General features: G+C 38.6%; 1 protein-coding gene across 2 annotated transcripts in view; it reads right to left on the bottom strand.

The window, feature by feature from the left end:
- Nucleotides 1–4,221: 4,221 nt before the first annotated feature.
- The window catches only part of flt4 (fms related receptor tyrosine kinase 4), a 49,010-nt gene continuing 30,214 nt past the window's right edge, over nucleotides 4,222–23,017 (bottom strand). The window contains exons 8-30 of one of the 2 annotated variants that reach the window (XM_048176539.1): nucleotides 22,821–22,938; nucleotides 21,717–21,892; nucleotides 20,756–20,921; nucleotides 19,165–19,291; nucleotides 18,583–18,691; nucleotides 18,126–18,467; nucleotides 17,889–18,035; nucleotides 15,298–15,429; nucleotides 14,603–14,709; nucleotides 14,213–14,348; nucleotides 13,694–13,798; nucleotides 13,496–13,609; nucleotides 12,998–13,086; nucleotides 12,769–12,886; nucleotides 11,895–11,989; nucleotides 10,144–10,266; nucleotides 9,670–9,781; nucleotides 9,498–9,597; nucleotides 9,305–9,410; nucleotides 7,044–7,156; nucleotides 4,917–5,037; nucleotides 4,751–4,836; nucleotides 4,222–4,674 (exon numbers count right to left, since the gene is read on the bottom strand). In XM_048176539.1, the coding sequence (XP_048032496.1) occupies nucleotides 4,464–4,674; nucleotides 4,751–4,836; nucleotides 4,917–5,037; nucleotides 7,044–7,156; nucleotides 9,305–9,410; nucleotides 9,498–9,597; nucleotides 9,670–9,781; nucleotides 10,144–10,266; nucleotides 11,895–11,989; nucleotides 12,769–12,886; nucleotides 12,998–13,086; nucleotides 13,496–13,609; nucleotides 13,694–13,798; nucleotides 14,213–14,348; nucleotides 14,603–14,709; nucleotides 15,298–15,429; nucleotides 17,889–18,035; nucleotides 18,126–18,467; nucleotides 18,583–18,691; nucleotides 19,165–19,291; nucleotides 20,756–20,921; nucleotides 21,717–21,892; nucleotides 22,821–22,938 (3,053 nt within the window). In that variant the 3' untranslated portion in view covers nucleotides 4,222–4,463. The remainder of the gene's footprint in view (nucleotides 4,675–4,750; nucleotides 4,837–4,916; nucleotides 5,038–7,043; nucleotides 7,157–9,304; nucleotides 9,411–9,497; nucleotides 9,598–9,669; nucleotides 9,782–10,143; nucleotides 10,267–11,894; nucleotides 11,990–12,768; nucleotides 12,887–12,997; nucleotides 13,087–13,495; nucleotides 13,610–13,693; nucleotides 13,799–14,212; nucleotides 14,349–14,602; nucleotides 14,710–15,297; nucleotides 15,430–17,888; nucleotides 18,036–18,125; nucleotides 18,468–18,582; nucleotides 18,692–19,164; nucleotides 19,292–20,755; nucleotides 20,922–21,716; nucleotides 21,893–22,820; nucleotides 22,939–23,017) is intronic. The other variant, XM_048176541.1, reaches the window with a different exon arrangement.

The following is a 23,017-nucleotide window of genomic DNA, read 5'->3' as shown; positions in this document are numbered from 1 at the left end:
CAAGACTTTTGTTTTCTTAATTGGGTTATTAAAGGAGTAGTTCACTTTAAAATGAAAATTACAACATGATTTGCTTGCCCTCAAGCCATCCCATATGACTTTCAGACGAATACAATCAGAGTTATATTAATAATCACCCTGATGCTCCTAAGCTTTATAATGGGAGTGAACAGAAACCACCTGTTTGAAATTCAAAAAAGTGCATGGGTCAATGACATGATGGGTCATTTTTTTTTGCTTTTTTTTTGCAAATCTTTTATCGAAATCCTCCAAAATGTGTCTTTAAAAATGATCGTTTTAGACTTATAATCTGTGACCGGTGTTTTGTATCCTCTGCACCTCCGCGTTCATCACTACGTTGCGCGTCAGGTTCAAGGATACTCTTCCGCCGCAAATCGACTTGCACATTCTGCGTATGGTCGTCTGCCGGAAGCTAGTTATTTGAATTTATAAAGTTTTAAATATGGATATTTTTCTTACAAAAACGCTTCAGAATGCCTCTGGGGTCGTTTGGATTACTTTTTTTAATGGATGGACGCATTATTTTTGACTTCAAAACGCGGCTCCCCCCATTCGCAACCATTATAAACCTCGGAGGACTAAGAATATTTTTATCAGATTGTGTTTGTCTGAAAGAAGATAGTCATATACACCTAGGATGGCTTGAATCATGAGATAATTTTCATTTTTGGGTGACTTATCCTTTAATTTGCCGCTTTTTCCACACATAATTACAGATAGAAAACAAGCTCAAAATGAGTAAACACTTTCTAAAGCAGCTAAAATCGATTGAAACATTTGCAAAAAGGCCTATTGAGTAGGGATGGAGAAATGAAGCCTCTTAAATCTTTGAAGCTTTTCTCTAAACGTTTCAACAGTGTTGAAAACAGTGCCATCTTGTGGCAGGTAAGATTTACAACAGCCATAAACCTCCGTTGTTTTATCCATTAAGCACAAATAAAAGCCTGACAGCGCTTAATTTTATTTTTTTGATAATTCACATATTAAATTTTGGCAATAAATTAAATGCATGTTGTTTGAGGCAAGTTAATTGTGCTGTAATTATTTTATTGTTTTTAAACCTGTTAATATTACAGAATAGCTATATGATAATGTAATATAGGCTACAGGCTTATATATTTAAAATGTTTAAAATGAACTTCCATATACTCGTATAGTAGTGGTCTGTATTGAAGCATTCACGTGACTGGAAAGAAAATGGCTTCGTTTTTTCGTTAATCACGTTTCTCTTCAGGACAAACCGCTCGGAGATAACGTGAAAAAACAAAACAAAAAATAGTCACGAAGCATCTATCTACACAAGCACACCAGAGTGCTCAGTTGCATCAGATTTTCTAAGTTTGTAGGAAAGAAACAGTCGATCAGTGGATGTTACTCACGTGTGAAGCGGGATATTTCAGGCCTTCCTGTTTAGCTCTCTCCAGCGAAGCTTTTCTCATATTAACGCGGGTCCTAAACCACTTTCCCAGTCATAAACATAAACTCGAGTCGTTCGTTCAGGCTGAACGCATGAAACAGAAATGGTTAGCTCGTCTCGAGTCTTCTGGTCTGACTCCCGCGTTTTTTTGTCACGTGACCGCTTCCCGCCTCAGTTTCTCGCAACAAATACATTACATTCGTATTACTACTGACTGCATGTTGTATTATATTTAGTAATTATCATAATTATAAAAAGATATGTGCAATAAACATTTATGTTGTGCCACTATGTCCCTTTTGACCAATCTTTTTATACACATATTAGACTAATATGTCCGGGTTGGGACATTCTAAAACGCTTAACGTGGCTTAATGTACTAAGAAAGTGATTTTAAAGGATTAGTTCACTTTTAAATAAAATGTTCCTGATAATTTACTCTCCTCCATGTCATCCAAGATGTTCATGTCTTTCTTTCTTCAGTGGAAAAGAAATGAAGGTTTTTGATGAAAACGTTCCAGGATTTTTCTCCTTATAGTGGACTTCACTGGCCTCCAAACGGTTGAAGGTCGAAATTACAGTTTCAGTGCAGCTTCAAAGACCTTTAAACGATACCAGATGAGGAATAAGAGTCTTATCTAGAGAAACCATCGGCCACTTTCGAAAAAAAAAAAATACCACTGTATATGCTTTATATGCGTTCGTTCCGTAAGTTGAATAGGAAGGTGTTGGACATACAGCGTAAGCTTTTTGAAGAATACGGAAAGCGGAAGCACTTAGAAGGCGATAATTTGTGTTTATAAAGCATATACAGTGGTATTTTTTTTTTTTCGAAAGTGGCCGATGGTTTCTCTAGATAAGACTCTTATTCCTCGTCTGGTATCGTTTAAAGCTCTTTTGAAGCTGCACTGAAACTGTAATTTTGACCTTCAACCGTTTGGAGTCCAGTGAAGTCCACTATAAGGAGAATAATCCTGGAATGTTTTCATCAAAAACCTTCATTTCTTTTCGACTGAAGAAAGAAAGACATGAACATCTTGGATGACATGGAGGTGAGTAAATTATCAAGGAAGTTTATTTGAAAGTGGACTAATCCTTTAACCGACCAAACTTACTAAATATCATACTAATAAAGTATACTATGTGCAAAAAATCAGATGAGCCCAGAATATGATCTTAATGCGTTTAATAACACCTTTTCCTTCCATAGAAAACCGTTATGAGAAAAGCCTTAACATGACTTAATGTACTAAGACAGTGATTTTAACCGACCAAACTTTGAACTGATTTTTTGCACATAGTATACTTTATTAGTATGATATTTAGTAAGTTTGGTCAGTTAAAATCACTGTCTTAGTACACGTTAAGCGTTTTTCACGTTAAGCGTTTTAGAATGTCGCTCCAGGTTTCATAGGAAAATCAATTATTATACTAGCTAAAAAACAAAAAAGTAAACTAAAATAAAAAAATGACGCTCGTGACGTGAAAAATGAACGAAGGACTCGAGTAGTGAACTAATCATTTCTGTTTCCTGTACAGAACCAATGGGATGTTGCGCATGCGCGGTCAACACAAAATGAACGAATCACTCTCTGAAACAACTCGTTGTTCCCGAATCATATTAATGATTCGTTCAAAATGAACAAATCGTTCATGAACGGCACATCACATCAACCTTAAGGGTTAGTTCACCCAAAAATGAAAATAATGTCATTAATTACAGCCGTAAGACCTTCGTTCATATTCTGAACACAGATTAAGATATTTTTGATGAAATCCGATGGATCAATGAGGCCTCTATTGAGAGCAAAGCCATTCAAACTCTCAAGATCCATAAAGGTACTAAAAACATAATCAGTTCATGTGAGTACAGTGGTTCTATCTTAATATTATAAAGCGACAAGAATACTTTTTGTGTGACAAAAAAACAAAATAATGACTTTTCAACAATATCTATACGGGCCGATTTCAAAACACTGCAGCTTCTGAGCTTTATGAATCTTTTGTTTCGAGTTAGTGATTTGGATCTCCTATCAAACGGCTAAACTGCTGAAATCACGTGACTTTGGCGCTCTGAATCACTGATTCGATTCGTAAAGCTCTGAAGCAGTGTTTTGAAATCGCCCCATATAGATATTGCTGAAAAGTCTGTATTTTGTTTTTTTGGCGCACAAAAAGTATCCAAACCTGTATAAATTAAACGAGATGTGCTTAGTTACAAACATTCTTCTAAATATCTTCCTTTGTGTTCAGCAGAAAAAAGAAATTCATACAGGTTTGGAACAACTTAAGGGTGAGTAAATGATGACAGAATTTACATTTTTGGTTTAACTATCTCTTTAAGTTAATCGAATACGGAAGGCGGTCTGGCGGAAGCTACTTATTTTACTTTATAACGTGTTAAATATGGATATTTTCTTACACAAACGCATCGCTTCACTTCAGACGTCCTTTATTAACCCCCGTGTGGAGTATGTTTATGATGGATGGATGCAGTTTTTTGAATTTCAAACAGGTGGTTTCTGTTCACTGCCATTACAAAGCTTAGGAGCATCAGAGTGATTATTAATGTAACTCAGATTATGTTCATCAGAAAGAAGATAGTCATATACACCTAGGATGGCTTGAAGTTAACTAATCCTTTAAATGAGTACTTTCAGTTTTTCATTTTCCTTAATAATATTTTTTTTTTCACTATAACAATATAATTAATTGAATATAATGCTAAAATTGAAATAACTTTAAAAATTATTCAACATCAAATATGAAGAAATCAGTCAACAGACGATATATTCCTTTATTTTTTTTTCTCCATTCTGGCTCTTTTGTCTTTTTTTGTACAAATAAAAAGAAGTTTACTCTTTATATAAAGATATATGTAACTAAGGTGATAAAATACTTTTTTGCTTTGAGTTTGATGTAATGGTGCCACCCAGTGGCTGCTGAGAGAACTTTACAAAGCTAGACATCAGTTCAGTTAGTGGTGAGGGGGTGGGGCCTGGATATGACTGGCCAATCAGTGCTGTTACAGGTTGGAGGTTGCCAGGCAGGCCTGATCCGAGGAGGAGGAGAAGAAGTCGCTGACGCCCTCTTCAGACAGCTGGCCGTACTCGTTGTTGTAGAAGGTTTGGCCTGAGAGTTGGCTGAAGAAGGGTGGGCGTGATGTGCTGATGCTGCCGCTGCTGCTGACGGACGGAGAACTGATGAGCCGCTCTGTGCTGCGGCCCGCTGACGCACTGAAGAGCACCATGAGAAACTGTCACTCCAGAGGATGAAAACTAACCAGTCACACATGATAAACGATTCACCTACTTTTTCAGCATGGCTCCTCTGTGCTTGTGCTCAAACCTCTCCAGCTCATCTGACGCCAGAACCATCCCACTGTCTGTCTGGCTGTCCTGTAGACACACACAAACCATGCAGATGTTGACATCCTTCAGCCGATAAACACTGTGTATATTTGAGGTCTTAGTCGTACATGATGTGTCTTGTGCGATGTCATTTCCAGAGGAAGCTCCTCGAAGGTCTTCACTCTTGAGTGACACGTGCTGGAGGCTCCGACCATGATACACCCGGAGAAAGGCACGCAGTTGTAATATCTGGACACAGAGAAGCATGTACATTCATAAACATTTTTGGTCTTGAGATGTTCATAAGATATCTAATACGTCAGATGTTTTACTGGTTTCATTGTCAACAAGTCTCTAGCACACCTCTCTTCAGTAAGACACATGATTTATCATTCAAAGATAGTTTTTAGGTTTGTTCAAATCCTTAACTCAACAAATATGGATTAGCAAACACTTCTAACATTAATTTTACTCTATAAAGTTTGCTTTTTCATGTCTGATACACAGATTTATAAGGCCTCTAAATGATTAAAACTACAGCAAACTACATCCCTTCTGTAATCTGATTGATAGTTCTGATTTTTTTTAGTCTTTTAGTATCATGTACAAACGTCCTCCTTCAGCTCATGTCTTTTTGCTGTGAAATCTACTGATTTTTATGAACCTGTTAACTGTCTCCCCCTTTTTTTTTTTTTTTTTTTTAGACATGAAAATGCACTATCCAAACTTAAATGGTTGTAATTCAAGAATATAGACATAAGGCTGGTCTTGTTTTAAAGATGAAAATTGGCAGATTATTGAAGTGAAATAACTTATGCAAGGGGAAAACAAGTTATAGAAGTTTAAGTTTATGAAAATGTAAAATGTAAAAATATAATATTTTATATTTTATATCAAATATATATATTTTACAAAACAAGTTTTACTCTAAAACTGCAAGGAAATCAAAGCCAAAAATCTGAACAAGTTGTGTTCCAAATTTCAGGTTGATATCTCAAAAAATGAGCTTTCAGTAAGATTTTGTTTGGGTGCAGTACCACACTTTTTCACTAGATGACACCCAAGCTCCATTACTGACCATATAAGGGCGCCTCCATTTCCATATATGGTTTGAGTGATCTGAACCATATATTAACATTATTTTAACACAATTTATGAAGTAGACATCCTATATAGAAGTAGTATGGGAAGAATTTGATATGAATTCAGCCTCTAATAAACATAAAAACAACATGTATGTGGGTTATAGATCGCCGCCACAATCATAAATGTATTTTTTTATTTCTATTAAAAACATTTTCAGATCTTTTTTTCTCAAAAAAATTGAATGGATGTTATCTTTTGAACTCTTGGCATGCAAACAAACATGTTTCAACCAATCTTTAATGATTTTTCATGTTCATCGCTATTTCAAAATAAAGGTCTGACCATGCCTTATGAGTATGAAAATATGCTTGTTGCAAATTGATAAATTACTGCTCCTCTGAAAATCAAATATGAAAACTAGAGATTCTAAGCTTTCAAATGATATATAGTTTGTCAAGATTTAGAATAGAATATTACTGTTTTAAATATGTAATGGCTGTTGACCGTTAACAGGTTAAGTAAACGTAAGAATAACTTTGATATTGTTAATAATATTTCAACTGGACTGAAGCAGGTTTACTTGATTATCCAGACATCATTTTTAAGAAAAATCATGAGTATCAAATATGATCATCATCTTTTGAGGAAGGTTTATTTGTTCATTTCTCAATCATCATTGTATTGCATTGCATTATGTTTTAAAATTACAGAGCTTTGATCATAAAACGAAGCATTTAAATATCATCTTACATATTATTGGCAGATATAGAGTTATGAGTGATATTTATGTGATTTTAATATGTGATTTTAATTTTAATATTGATTTACATTACAAGCATCAGAATTTCATCTCACTTTTTGTCCATATAGATATCAGAATCTGCACCAAATTGCATATTTGTGCTCAGTTTGAGCCTCTAAATAAAACTGAGCTGTTTTTCTCATTATATCAGACTGATCAAATATCAAATATGATACTCAACAAAAAACATATGCAAACTTTTTAAAAACATTTATTTTTAAATTTCATCTAAAGGTTCAATTAACTTCTATTTAAAAAAAAAAAAAAAAAAGTAGATTTTTTTTTTTTTCCGGCTATAATATGGTGACAGGGTTAATAACACTATAGTCAGTGTAAGGCCATCAGCATGAGTTGAAGGCGAGTGTACCGTGTGGACATTGTGTTGCAGGCGAGTCTGATCTCCTCCTGTGAGGCTGGTCTAGAGGAAGCTTGTGAGAAGCCGTCATCCTCTGAACTCTGAGACACATTGAATGGGATTTCCTAAAAAAACAAACAAACAGACAATGCATTTCACTTAATCACTAAAATAAATATACACAGATGAGCCAAAACATTATGACCACCTGCCTAATATACTGTTGGCTTAATATGCTGTTACCAAACTGACAATGAAAAAATACTTTTATTATAGCATTTATTGGTATTTAAAATAGCATAATCTTAGTTAATGTTATTTTCTAGTTAATGTTTATTAACATTACTAAAATAAAAAGTTGTAATTATTATTTAATGACCTAAACCTAACAATGACTGTTTGTATTTTTTTTAACTAATATTAACAAAAAATAATAATACCTTCTGTAACAAATGTAGCTATTGCTCATTCTTAATCTTAGTTAATGCACTAACATTTTTTAAAAAATGATACCTTATATAGTGTTACCTGTTGTTCTTTATAATCCATTATAAACATTTTACTTTATATATTTGTGTATTGTATTATTGTATTTAAACATTCAGAGTTCTTAAACCTGTTATACTATGACAACACTTTTTTTGCAACTTATTTCAATATCGTCATAATACCATATACCGTGATTAAAGCTTCAGCAATTATCGCAACATGAAAATTTGATACCGTCACATGCCTACTGTGGCGACCAGGGCGGGCGAGAGCCGTGAGGGAACGGTGCGAGGCCGGTGGCGCGAGTGTTAATGAGCTTCACCTGGGAGGCGCACCGGCCTTGAGTCCCTCACGGAGGAGCTCCGGGAGCATAAAAGGAGGAGCGACTACAGTGAAGGACGAGAGAGGACCAGGCCTGGACTTTATGTTATGTTTTGTTATGTTTGTGTGGCCGGCAGACGTCCGCGAGAGTCTGCCGGCATTACTTTCGTTTTGTTTGTTTGTTTTGAGATTAAAGTTTTGTTCAATGTTCGCCGGTTCCCGCCTCCTTCTTCCCATATCTACTAACCTTGTTACACCTACACACAAGCCTTGCCGTTTCAGAGATACTCTAACCCTGTCGCCTTGCCATAACGATTTACCCCTTGTCAAAGTCTCTCAGATCTTTATTCCTGTCCATTTCTCCTGCAACTGATTGTTTGCTATTTTGCTATCATGCATTCTGACTTCGGAAGGTTGGAATTCCTTGTACGGCCATTCTCCAGGAAGAGCGTGTGCGCACATGCCGACCAGAGCTGCCCATCAACATGCTTCGTTCGGGTTTACGGAAGTCATTGGCAGCGCTGCACAGGACTTGCTCGAGAAAGACTTTGTTTTTAGACCACGAAATCAACAATGTCACCAAAGAAGTGTGTTTTTGGTTGTGAGGGAAAGATAACCTTGCTTCCCAAAGAACCCAGTGTTCAGCGGAGCTGAGAGATTTGTGCTCATGCATTACATTGATGCGCTCTCCATATTTGTTATTAAAATAACTATAGAAACTGATAAATGCAATCACTTTTTTATTGGTTAAACTGAATGGAGAATATCTCGGGGCTGCTCGAGCCCTCAGCATCGGCGCTTATGGTTTCATAAACAAGGCCCAGTTCTACGCTGGATTTACAGATCGTTTGAAACTGAAAGATGGAGCGGTCACAGCGATAATGATCCCAGTCAAGAGTCGGAACAGCAGGTGGAGAGTAAAACTGCTTCAAATGTGTGTTTTGTTGGCAATAGGCGCCTGAGTGCATATAATGTAAACAACACGAACGTAGTGAATTCATCATTCATACGCTATATTCATTATAGTGATTCAAAATGGATAATGCAATGGTGTATTGCGTGTGTTGTTTAGCTGACTATTGATGGCTTGCAGACGATCGCTACACAAAAGCTGTGCATGCTCGTGACTCTTTAGCTCCGCTCACACGGCACGCCTCCGGGCGCTCGGCTGTTTTCGGAAAGACTCGGTACAGCGTATGCATCTTTTATAAATATGATAAACTAAAGACTTTTCAGCGATATGAAGGATGCTAAATTATTCTATAGGTACTCAAGATCAACATGAGATTGGCAGAAACTGTGTGTGATACCCCCCCCTTAATATGTGGCCTTGTTAGGAGATGATCAATGACATTCGTTTCACTTCATAATGGCTCAGCATTAACTATAGTTTTATAATCAGCTGCCTTGTAAATATAAAGAAGGTAAAGTGCAATATTATCACTGGATGTGCGGAATCTCACCGGTAGACTGTTTTCCTGGAGCAGATCTCCCAGAATCTCCACCAGAGCTGGAAACGTGGGTCTCTCCCTGGGCTCGCCCTGCCAGCAGGCCAACATGATGCCGTATCTGCCAGAACACGCATCACACGTCAGAGTCTAATCACGGTATGACATCATCAGTCTGATTAGCGACACACACAATCATCAGGCTCACATTTCAGGGGACGCGTTGTCTGGTGCCCTCATCCTGGTACCGTCTTTAAGTCGCTTGCAGAAGTCTTCGTCAATCTGGATGCCCGGGTATGGAGACGCTCCTGACGGGACATGGCACAGTCAAGACTCCATAAAGGTTATATAAATAAAGCACCACTGCTGAAGACTCTCACCCAGAGAGAAAATCTCCCAGAGCAGCACTCCGAACGACCAGACGTCACTCTGACTGGTGTAAACCTTATCGAAGATGCTCTCCGGAGCCATCCACTTCAGAGGCAGTCTGGCCTGCCGAGACAGATAACATTACACCAATAATAGAGCCTGTGAGAGAACACTCTCTTACCATGATCCTTGAGCTGATGTGATTTGCAGTAGGTCAAGCATTCATCAATGCTTCTCATAGACATAACCTCGCTGCTTCATTCTGAGTATGTCATGCACTAATACTACTGCTGTTTTCTGTATTCTGTTGAATGTTGCTGTGGCCTTTACTGAAACGCTGAATCTCACATGTAAGACCTTTTAGATTTTGTAGATGTTATCTTCATGACAATTAAACACTTTCCCCGCCTCTTATAGACTGACTCTTGTGCACTGGAGATCTTCCTGGATCATGCTCATTCTAATAGTTGAAGGGTTTCTCTTACGTTGCCTTTCCGCACATAGTCAGGGTCTTTGTAGATGTCGCGCGCTAAACCAAAGTCACAGATCTTCACCACGTTGCTCTCGGACAGGAGGATGTTGCGGGCCGCCAGGTCTCGATGAATACACTGCCACAATCAGAGCCAAACCAAGATCAGTGACTGCATCCATAACTTACTTCACAATAGGTCAGCAAATCTAAACTAGAGAGTAAAGTTCACAAACTTTTATGTTGGCTTGACAAAGCCTTGTCTGAAAGTTTGAAAGTTTTATAAGCTTCCCAGTATGTTTTATTATGTTGCTTGCAAATTTTATTATGTGGTTAGCATGTCTTAGCATTTGTCTATCATGTTTTTATGGAGCCACAGACATGACATGCAGGAAAAAAATAGTAGGCCAAATCGTGCGCATGATTTATAAATCGAGGGAACGAATTAGTAAAGCGTGCGCACGATTACATTTTTTTTCTTGCATGTCATGTGCGGGGCTCCGTATGTTTTAACTAATTGTTAACATTTTTTTATTTTGTTGCAAGTGTTATTACCATTTGGCTAGCATGTCTTAGCACATTGCTCGCTAGTTTTAGCACGTTGCTGGCATGAATTAGCATGTTGCTAGCATGAATTAGCATGTTGCTAGCATGTTGCTAGCATGAATTAGCATTTCGTTAGCATGAATTAGCATGCTAACAGCATTCTAAATCATGTTAGCAATGTTTTACCAATGCTAACATGCAAATTACCATGTTAATAGCATGTTTTAACACTACCATGATTTACCATGTTGTTAGCGTGATTTAGAATTTTTCTAGCATGATTTAGCATGTTGATAACATAAATTTGCATGTTCCTTGCATGATTTAACATGCTGTTAGCCTTGTTTTGTTTTAGCATTTTGCTAACATGAATTAGCATGCTCCTAGCATGTTATCACTTTGCTAACATGATTTATGTTGTTAACATAATTTAGTATTTTGCTAGCATGATTTAGCATGTTTGCTAACATAAATTTGCATGTTCCTAGCATGATTTAACATGCTGTTAGCCTTGTTTTGATTTAGTATTTTGTTAATATGATTTAGCATTTTGCTAACATAATTTAATATTTGCTAGCATGATTTAACATGTTGCTAACATGAATAGTTGTTGCTGAACATGTTGCTTGCAACATGAATATATTGCTTGCATAACTTAGCATGCTCCTAGAATTGTTTTAGTATTTTGCTAACATTAATTAGCATGTTTTCTAGCATGTTTTAACCATAGACTGGAAAAAAGATGGACAGCACATCTCTGTTTCCTTCCACTGTAACGAAACCAAAATACCCCAGTTGCCAATTATGGTGATTGAAATACTTTGGCTTCACTTTTCACTTGGTTTTAACACATTGCTAGCATGAATTAGCACGTTAATAGCATGTTTTAGCACATTGTTAGCATGAATTAACATGTTACCATGTTTCAGCACAATGCTAGCATGAATGAACACTCTGCTAACATTTTAACACATTGCTAGTATGAATTAACATGTTACTAGTATGTTTTAGAAGATTGCTAACATGATTTAGCATTGGAGCTAGCATGTTTTAGCATGTTTTGTTAGCATGTCCTAAGCTAGTTGCTAGGCATTGCTAGTGATAGATACCTGGTGGATGAAGTTTAATAGTACTTTATCAGAGATATAAAGTTCACTGATCCATAATCTATAAACCGTTAAACGCGAGTTTGAGTGGGAAAAAGTAATAACATTAATGTACCTTACGAGATGCCAGAAATTCCATTCCTCGTGCGACCTGAAAGCTGTAGCATATCAGATCCTCTATCGTGAGCGGCGTCTTCCACAGATCGTCCACTGCAGCCGCGGAAAGAACAACACAAGAAAACATGATGATCCACTGATATATTTTTTTCTTCAGAAATATCATATTTTATCTATTAACAGAATGCATACTATAATCTCACACAAATATTTTATGCACCATTTTTCAGTTTGCTTGAAATTGCCTTCAAATAAATTACAGTTTTTGCAATGTCCACTTTTCGAAGTGGGTCTTGAATTCAAAATAATGAATAAAAAATGTTAAAGTCATTATATAAATTTATTTCCACAATCTAAATACCTTAGAAAAATAAAAATTTAAGTTTCTTGCAAATAAGAAAACATTTAATTTCACACGTTTTTTCCGCGGAATTGGGCTACTTTTACACTGTTGCCATGGGTTGTTTTTCATGTCCATGGGTTGAATCGACCCAAAATAATGTGATATTTAGTCCCTGGAATGCAAATTTACCAGGGGAGCCCCGCCAAAAAAGCGAATTTTACCCCCCCGAAATGCGAATTTTTACCATTAGACCCCTCTGAAATGCCATTGGGCTAGTTTTGAGGAGCAATTGGGCAGGGTTTGGGCAACCCTGACTATGTTACTAACCGAACACCCCCCTGAAAACTAAAAAATGGTTTATCCCAAAACCACATGAAAACTATTTTGTTCCGTGGCGGATATTTTGAACACATTATGGTAAATGTCTTTTTAATTTTAATTATTGTCAAGGAGTATATTAACTACCTGTCAATTATGTACAGTATATATGTTTATATCTCTTTATATATTGTGCTGTGTGAGCTCTCACCACGAGACTGCACCAGAGGGTTGATGCTGGAGGAGGTGGACGGTTGATGTTCACGCTGACCCACCTGACCCGCTTCTATCATTCGTCGCACCTGACTCTGGGTTTTAGGAGAACGATCCTGTAAACACAAGCTTGTGTTAAACCAGATCACATCTGTGTTATTACTGATAGTAGTGCATATATATGTATTTCATCATGTTATATAAGTGAGCATTTCCATCTCTCTCACCCTGTACGGTAAGAAAAACTCCCTCTTGGCGCGCAGGAAGTTGGAGAGATTTCCATATTTACAGTATTCCACTATAACCATGAGAGGACCTGATAATCAGATTAAGAATAGAGGGTTAGAAAGACATATGGAAGATTAAACTACACAGCAAAATCTCCAGAGATAAATCAACTCTGCTCAGAGTACATATGGTCCCTCTCTAAATAGTGTCAAAATAACACTGAAGCAGAGTTAAAGTTAATGAGATAATTAAGCAATTAATTAAGTGATGATTGTACATTAGTGATGAACACCTGCTGTTAACAAGCAGAATCACTGAAGAAAGGAGAAACACAAGAACTACAACTGACTTCAGTCACAGTATTATTAATTGCTTAAATATCTCATTAACTTTAACTTTGCTTCAGTGTTATTTTGACACTATTTAGAGAGGGACCATATGCACTCTGAGCAGAGTTGATTTAACTCCAATAAATCCAAATAATGGTGCATCCATACCGCTGGGTTTGGTACACGCTCCAAGAAGGTTGACCACATTGAGATGGTTTCCAATATGAATGAGGATCTTCAGTTCTGACATCAGCGCTTTGTGTTCGCTGGCCGTGGCTCCCTCTGTCATATACAACACTTCAGTAAACGTATGTGAAAGTCAATGGACAATTCTGTATTCACTACAGTTTATGGGAAAGACCGAACCTTTCAGCATCTTGACAGCCACTGTGTTTGAAGAGGATTTCTTGTCGTGTCCAAAGATAGAAGCTTCAATCACCTTCCCGAAAGCTCCATGCCCGAGCACCTTCCCTGCAAACATGGAGACAGAATACATGTACAAAACTGAAACACGGAGCACAACAGACTATATGCTTCTTTAAATCGCTGCCTTTGATTTGATGAGATTTATTGCTATTTCAGTTTCATTTAAAATAACTGCAGTTTTTCTATTTTAATGTTACATTTGATGAGCTTTTCATCATCTCACAAACGCCCTGCAGTTCCCTCAAAAATCCCCATTTGGGAAACACTTTATTAGGAAATTGAGAGTCACATTCCCATAGGATTTCTAAACTCGGATTAAACCTAATGTTGAATTAAGGCTCCCCTGAAAATATCTAAAAAATCACTTTACTTCTGGGATACAAGCCATGAATGATCTTTATTTGGACACAAGCTGAATCCTATTTCAGAGTTGTTGAAATGAAGGATCTGTGAGAGTACCGAGACGCAGTCGGTCTCTGGATATCTCCCACTGGCTGGAGTCGTAAGGCAGGTATTCACACTGCTCCTCAAGCGGCACTTCCCCAGGGTCCATGATGATGGACAGATATCCTGTCTTGATATCGGCCGGGTTCACCTGCAGGACAACATCATAACAATTACTGCCGGATGATACCACAGCCTATAAGAGCACAGAAACGGTGAGCCCGAGGCTTGCAAAATTGCTGACTCTGCTACTCATATTTTGCAATGAAGGCAATGCATTGTTGATGTTATTGCATTTTCTTACTGAAAAGCCTTGCAGACATCAAATATGCTCCTTGAATTGCTACATTCTTGAATAGAGCAGTATGTATTGAGCTGTTGTGAAGTGAAATATGCTGAACCGACCCGCTTCACGTTGCAGAAGATGACGAGGAGAAGGACCCAGAAGAAGATGGCGATGACTCCCGTCCCGATCAGAATCACTATTTCTACATTGGTCTTGTCATCAGAGCCTGGAAAACAAAACAAGCTTATAATTAAATATGAAAGCTCACATCTTAGTACATGCATGTAAAAGATCCAGTGAGCTAAAGTTTGTTTTTGCTAAATCAAAGTGTGACAAATGTGTTTTTCTTGCCAATTTGTTGCTTGTTTTTCCTCAAAGAAATGCTATAAAATTATGTTTCATTTACTGATATTACATAAAGGGGATTTAAATATTGGCTGTTACAGTTATCTAAAACATACTCAACATACTGCTTTTACGATATTATTATGTATTTCATGATTGTAATATTAAAATATTTGAATAAACAACTATTTAAATGGTAAAGAAGAGATGCATGAAGGTTATAAAAGACTAAATGGGTAGACTGGCTAGGTTAGAGTTAGGGTGTAGTACTTAAAATTAGCTTATGAATACTTAAGAATAGAAGTCAATGGGTGAAGCCCATAATATAAAACAAAAGTGTGTGTGTTAGTCTGTGTATGAGCTTGTAACTACTGTTTATGTTCCACTAAATAACTTCAACTGAAGGGCATGGCAAAATTCTGAACTGTACACTACAGCGCCACCTAACGCCTGAGAGAGAGGATCTCACCGATGACGGACACCACGGCGGAGGAGTTAATACAGGCCCTCTGGTTGCAGGCGATGCAGGTGTACAGACCGGCGTCTTCCTCTCGCACTCGCTGAATGCTGAGAGTCCGATTGGAGTCCTGAAGGAGGATCCCTGGACACATCCACAAAACGGTCAAACACACAATCTGCCAGCCAGCTGAGGCTTTTCTTACAGCTTTCTTCTGTTTTTTGAACTGTAACTTCTGCAAGAATTTGTTATAGAGCCTGTGATATTCATCAACACCTTCAGAAAATAACAAAGAATGATAAACGTTGATCACTAAATGATAACTAACGATGTGTTTTGCGCCATTGCTTAGGCAAAGCAATCTGTCAATCGAACAGAAAAAATGATACAACGAACAATTTTTGGTTCCCCAAAGAACCTTTCAGTGATTAAAAGTTCTTAAAAGAGCCATTATTTTCTTGTGAAGAACAGTTTAAAAATCTAAAGAAGCTTTTCCCACTATAAATAAGCTTTTGTGCAATTGAAAGTTTTCAATCGTCCAGTCACTAAAATCAAATCCTGCGAGTCGCCTGCCACAATTTAAGTCAGCCACAGCTAATTAATACCATTTTACCATATAAAACATAACATAAATATTATCATATTATTTATATAGCAATATAATCCTCAATATAATGGACCTCATTTAAGCTGCCCTTTTAATGTCACGTATACTAAATGATAATAATAGTCAAATAATTGAGTCATGAGTATAATCATCAAATACTAGCCACTGTGTTGATCAGAAGCATATGGGTTGATTGACTTCACTGGATTTCACAATCTCTAAAAATGTCTGTGGTTTTGCTATGGATAGATTCAGATACTTTAACACACTCCAGTCACTCACTCCTGCTAACAGCTACCTCTTGAACTCAGTTTGCTCCCGGTATATTATATCCTCCCCATAACACCTTTCCAAATACGGTACATGCACTGCATGTGAATTCACTTACAGCCCACATACATTCCCAGAGCTGTATATATACGCTATTGTAGCGCAGTCCAACGGCCCACCCAGACCTCCGGCACATTAGCGTGAATGTGCTTTACTTCGGTGCTGGAGTTCAATTTAGTGTGTGAGACAGAGAGTGTTAGTATATGTGCTCATGAATAAGTGCGTTCCTATTCAAATGTGCTAAGCTAGAGGGGATTGCATATAATGTAATCTGTAATGGGATCGTTGTTGAATAGTACATTTATGTTAATTTGAAGGAGGGCTGAACAACATGCAGAGAAATGGAGAGAGAATCGAATTAAAGAAAATAGTGTACATTTAAAACAGTTTCTATACCTATTGATTACTTCATAATCACATATCCTGATAAATATTTTTTGTTTTCCTAAGCAAACACCCTAGTCTCCTTTATATTAGGTGTCTTTACTACTGTATACTGGCAAAAAAAAAAAAATTGTTAACTGAATGTGATATTTTTTGGTACAATGTACTTATTGTGTTGATGTTGTATTGCAAAACTCTTGTGCTGCTATTGAGGTTAGGACAGGTTTGGTGGTATGGGTAGGTTTAAGGCTGCACTGATCATTATCGGCTGATAATTGCTTTATATAAATTTAAGGGTCGGTTAAGGGGCAGCAGCGTCATTACAGAACTTAAAGGGTTAGTTCACCCACAAGTTCTGAGTTCTGTCATTAATTACTCACCCTCATGTCGTTCCACACCCGTAAGACCTTCGTTCATCTTCAGAACACAAATTAAGATATTTTTGATGAAATCCGATGGCTACTGTAAGTGAGGCCTGAGCAATGACATTTCCTCTCTCAAGATCCATTAATGTACTAAAAACATATTTAAATCAGTTCATGTGAGTACAGTGGTTCAATATTAATATTAAAAAGCCACGGGAATATTTTTGGTGCACCAAAAAAACAAAATAACGACTTATATAGTGATGGCCGATTTCAAAACACTGCTTCAGGAAGCTTCGGAGCGTTATGAATCTTTTGTGTCGGATCATGATTCGAATCGCGTGTCAAACCGCCAAACTGCTGAAATCACATGACTTTGGCGCTACGAACCACTGATTTGATTTGTAACGCTCCGAAGCTTCATGAAGCAGCGTTTTGAAATCGGCCATCACTATATAAGTCGTTATTTTGTTTTTTTGGTGCACCAAAAATATTCCCGTGGCTTTATAATATTAATATTGAACCACATGAACTGATTTAAATATGTTTTTAGTACATTAATGGATCTGGAGAGAGGAAATGTCATTGCTCAGGCCTCACTTACAGTAGCCATCGGATTTCATCAAAAATATCTTAATTTGTGTTCTGAAGATGAACGAAGGTCTTACGGGTGTGGGACGACACGAGGGTGAGTAATTAATGACAGTATTTTCATTTTTGGGTGAACTAAGCCTTTAATAATTACAGCTGTAATTACACGCAAGTATTTTTTTTCATGCAGGTATTTTTGTAATTCTAAGTACAATGTGAAAATATTTATGTATGTACACAATAAGTGCATCAATGATTCATTTAAACATTAGTACATAGTAGTTAAAGACACCTAGTATCTAGCTCTGCTGTTATGAGTGACTAACCTGATATCTGATGGAGGGGTTGGTTATCTTTAAGCCAGGACAGCTGGGGAGACGGCGTGCCCTCGACATCACACTCCATCTGCAGAGACTCGCTCACATTCACCATCTGATTGGTGGGGTTTTGACGGTATCGAGGAGCCTCCAGTGCTGAGAGAGAGAGAGAGAAAAGGCCTGCAGATATTGTACTGTGTACAAATGAAACTGGCCATCTAGATTTGACCTCTGAATGAGCTTCACCTTTGACTGGGATGTACTTGCGGTGGCAGTGTTTCTTCTGACTGCGCCGGTTCTGCACCTCACACACGTAGTTTCCCTCGTCCTGCAGCTGGATGCTGGGAATGGTGAGCTCCAGGACCCAGTTGTTGCTGGCGGTCTGGAAGGACAGATTCGCGCCCAGAGACTCGGCGTACTGGTGCAGACTCTTGCAGTCCAGCTCTGGAGGAACGGCCTGCGGGTCCAGACGGTACCAGCGCAGGTTCTCGTAGGTGTAGTTATCTGCGTTACACTTCAGCCGTACCAGATCCTGCTCCAGAGGATCCTCGGAGGGCTCCATCTCTATCCCGAAGCCTTCTGGGATAGCTGAATAGAAAAGGAATCCATTACAAGCTGAATTGCTTTGAAATCGAACTTTTTTTCATAGCTTTTGTGATGTTATTGAAGATCCAAACAGCTTTGTTTGGCACAAGTGACTCACTGATTACGTAGAAATAAATCAATCGTTCATCTTTTCCCACTTTGTTCTCTGCCGAGCACTTGTACATGGCCGACACATTGGCGATCTGAATAACCACACGGCCGACAGTCTGTGGAAACAACACAAACCATTTCAAATAACGATTGACTTTAATATGAATCACAGCAAAAAGACATTGTTAAAGGAATAGCTCGTCATCATGTTGTTGAACACAAAAGAAGATCGATGGGGTTTAATCTTCCTGCAGAATAAAGGGGTTTAGAGTGATTACTCTCGCCACTCCCAGGGTCACACACAGGAAATGACCTCACAGGTGTGACAGAAAACAGGAAGCGAGTGCTGTGTTAATGTGTGTTTATTCCCTCTCCGTCCAGGAAGCAAGAACTGGACGATGGGTTTAAATATTTCGAAAGTGGAAATTTAACGCATTCGCCCTCCACCTCCCTCACCCTGGATGTCAAGTTTCGGATATCTGGTGGCACATAAAAACGCTCAGGGTTCAGGCTGCGGGCACATAAATTTGTTTCAGACATTTATGGGAAATCTTCAGGAAATAAGAATAATTCAAACAGGAAGTGAAACCTTTTCTTTCCCATCCACCATCTCAGATAAAGTCTCGATGCTCTCAATCGGATTGACAGCCTGTTCGGGATCCAGATCTATCCAGTTCTGACAGATGGGAATCTTGTCTCGCTGGCCCCTTCGACCCCTGTGAAAATGTAAACACAACTGTGATTAACATCGTAGGAGGTCAGATTTACAACGATATCGTTTCTCTTTGTTGATATTGTTATATAGCTGTGGTGTGGACTCTGATATTCTCTTAGAATTAGAACGATTATTAAAGAGGAGGTTGATTATGATTTGACTTTTTTTAACTTTAGTTAGTGTGTAATGTTGCTGTTGATCATAAACAACATCTGCAAAGTTGCTCAAAGTTCAATGCAAAGACTACAGAATTCGCTACAACAAACGGCTGGTAGGGACTACAACGAGCTTCTTCCTGGGTTAGTGACATCACAAACCCTAAAATTTACATAAACCCCGCCCCCGAGAACACACAACAAAGGGGGCGGGGCCATGTTGGGCTGCTTTAGAGAAGAGGAAGAGTTGTTGTAGTAGAGTGTTGTTGTCATGCCGTCATTTTACGCCAAACGAGGGTCAATTCAACACAAAAGATGAACATGACGGCACATGCTAGTGGATGAGTTGAATCAACTCCACAGCAACTACATCAATTTATCCACTAACCATTCAGAAACGTCTAAAAGTTGTAACTTCTTCCTGAGTCTCTCCATCAGTGTCGACTCCGGTTTGAACAATGTAAGGCTGAACACTTTCGTCATTTTGGCTGCGTGAGATTCTCCAGCTTTGTTGTTGTTGAGCTGTTAAAGCTCCGCCCTCTTCTGGAAAGGGGGCGGGAGCAGCAGCTCATTTGCATTTAAAGGGACACACACAAAAAAGGCGTGTTTTTGCTCACAACCAAATAGGGGCGAATTTGACAAGCTATAATAAATGATCTGTGGGGTATTTTGAGCTGAAACTTCACACACACATTCTGGGCGACCTGTCTGAATGATTCAGCTGACACCTAAACCGGACTCTAGAAGCAGCTCAAACCGCACAGCAGATCCGAGCCGTCCTCTTTCAGGGCCAGAGGATGCTTAAATGCCGCCTGTCTCCGTGTTTCCTGTTGTTTAGACGACAAGCCTCTGCCCTTCACACTGTGCTCTCTCCGAGCAGAACACTATAAATAACCCGAACGCCCTCCTAACCTCTCCACCTTCCCCAGCTGCCTTATCTCCAGTCAACACGGAAGAAAAGCTGCCACCGCGCCGGCTGCTCAGCCTCTACTGCCGAGAAAATAAACAACGCTTCTGAAAACATGGGAAAAAGCGTCTCCGACCGGTAAGAGAGAGTGGGCACGTCGCCAAAAGGGACAAAGACTATCCACTCTGAACTCGACGTGAACCGCGAGCGCTCGCGTTTGACATTCAATGGTGATTTCGACAGCTTCGCCAGATCAGCTAATACTCCCATTGATCTAGTTCTGACGCTCAGAGCGGCAATATCCTGAGACTTGAGATGTTTGGAGTGCCTCTTAACTTCTTTACAAAATGCATGCATGCGTATGTTCAGCCCTGTGACAGGCAGATGTTTGCAGGTGTCTTACGGGGCTCTGCGGCTGCTGTTGAGACTGCAGGGGCTCCAGGGCCTCCACTGCCAGCTGATGGAGGCTGGAGGGCTGCCGGTGGCGGTGCAGGTGAGGGTCTGTCGGCTGCCCTTCCTGTAGGGGTTTGTGGGAGTTGCTGCTTCCTTCTCATGGATCTGAGGAGGAACTGCACATGTAGACCAAATGTAAGATAAATTACAGTTTAGAATAAGTAAATGCATTAGTTAACATTAGCTGTGTTTCCATCCAAAGTTGAGAATTTAACTGGCATAAAACATTTGCGAATAAAGCAGTATTTCCATCCCATGTGTTCAAGAGAACAAAATCATCTCTTTTTGGTGCAAAATATCAGTAATAAAAATGTAAGTTGCTGCAATCGGGCTCTTTTTCTCTCCATCATGAATGAGTTGGTCTCAGAGCGTCAGATGAAACTCGATAAACGCTCATGTTTGCGTTCGGATGCTGGTGTTTGGGAACACAAAGACGCTTCTGGAGGGAATTAAACCAAATCATTCTGATGACAGACTTTGACTCAGACGTTTCAGAACCACCAAACCAACATTTGAGATGCTGCGATGCGATTGGTCCACTGGTTAGTCCAGTTATCCAATCAGAGCCTCTGCTGAGGCAAAGTCACATAAAGGATTTGTTGGATTTATTCGGTAAATGTGTTTCCATCATAGTTTATGCACATCTTCTTATCGGACTCAAATGAGCACAAGCTTTTTCTGTGCATTTTTAGAATTTATGTGCATCTTGCCGTTTTTGAAATTCGCATTTCAGAAGTAGACATGTTCTACTTGATGAATCAGCCCTTCTAGTACCTACAATCTCTCGGTTTCTAGCTCAGGTTTTTAACCACTAAGCTACTCCAACCCTGATTACTATATAATAATGGATCAACCTGATATAAAACAGCAAATATCTCATAGAAACCTCTATCACACATTGAGGCAGTTACCGTTGACGATGAGAGTGAAGTTGAGTCTTTTCTCCAGGGCTGCAGGCGTGTTTTTCAGGACCAGCATGTATTCTCCAGCGTCCTGCTTACACACGTCTCTGATCTCCAGAGCCTGCTGCTGCACCTTAAACCTGATGAACTCTGGCCGTTTGCTGACCAGTCTGCCGTTCTTATACCTGCACACACACACACACACACAGATCGCTTACCAAATATCACTGTCTGGAGGAATGCATGCATAATCATGACTATTTTTAAAGAAAACATGAACCTGTCAGTCATGAGATTCCCTGTCACTGCTTTGCCTGAGTTCTAGTTTGTAGTTTGTTGTCATGGTTTCTGATTAGTGCACACCTGTTCCTTGTTTGGTTAATGATCATTGATGTGTATTTAAGCCCTCAATGCATCGTTAATGGTTAACGCGTGTGGTGTTTTACGTTCTTGATGTTCATTAAAAGTCTCTTTATCATTCATTCTGCATCATGCATCTTGTCTTTGGATTATTACGACACGCACCTGTGTTTTTCAAAACTTTGAATCAATTGAACCAGCTGCTTCGCAAAATGATTCACTGTTTCGAATGACTCAAAACGCCACACGCTGGTCAGAACAGTGTAAATGCAGCAAAAACAGCCCAAACATGCATAAAAATAGTTTTATGCAAGGTGTAATTTATTAAATGCAATGAACAATATTAAGTGTCTGTATAATATGTGTTATTTTACTAAAGTGTATGGCTTGTTTTACATGACATTGAAAGAAAATGGTAACTTAGACATGATAACATCTAAATTGACTGATTCTATTCAAGTCAGCTTCGTTAATCAGGCCAGTAAGAGATTATTAACTAAAACGCTTCCTTTTTATTATACAAATGTGTAAATGAATATGTATACAAACCTCTAAAAGTCATATGGACACTGTTTCATGGGCTCACAGAGATCATCGTCAAATATATGTGAATTGATTTTATCATTAACAATTTAATAGATGGCGAAAATGGTCTTTATTTGAGGGTTTGTTGACGTCAGCTGAAAAGCAAAGCTGTTTACATGATATGAAACATGTGTTCAGAATATAGTATGAAAAACAGGGTTCACTTACCATTGAGTTTCAGGTAAGGGGTATGCCGACACCTTCACGGGCAGCCGGACAGATTTCTGTCCCTCCTTCGCCTCGATAACCGATCCATTCCTGTAGTCCAAGCTGATGAACGGCTTCTCTGTGTTGAATTATGGAAGAAGAACTGTTACATCAGCACATTGAAATAAAAAAGCATTATAACATCAAAATTAACTGTT

This window comes from Megalobrama amblycephala, linkage group LG23 (assembly GCF_018812025.1).
Source record: "Megalobrama amblycephala isolate DHTTF-2021 linkage group LG23, ASM1881202v1, whole genome shotgun sequence".
In the NCBI taxonomy this organism is placed as follows: Eukaryota; Metazoa; Chordata; class Actinopteri; order Cypriniformes; family Xenocyprididae; genus Megalobrama; species Megalobrama amblycephala.
This window is presented reverse-complemented; position numbering and strand designations above follow the sequence as displayed.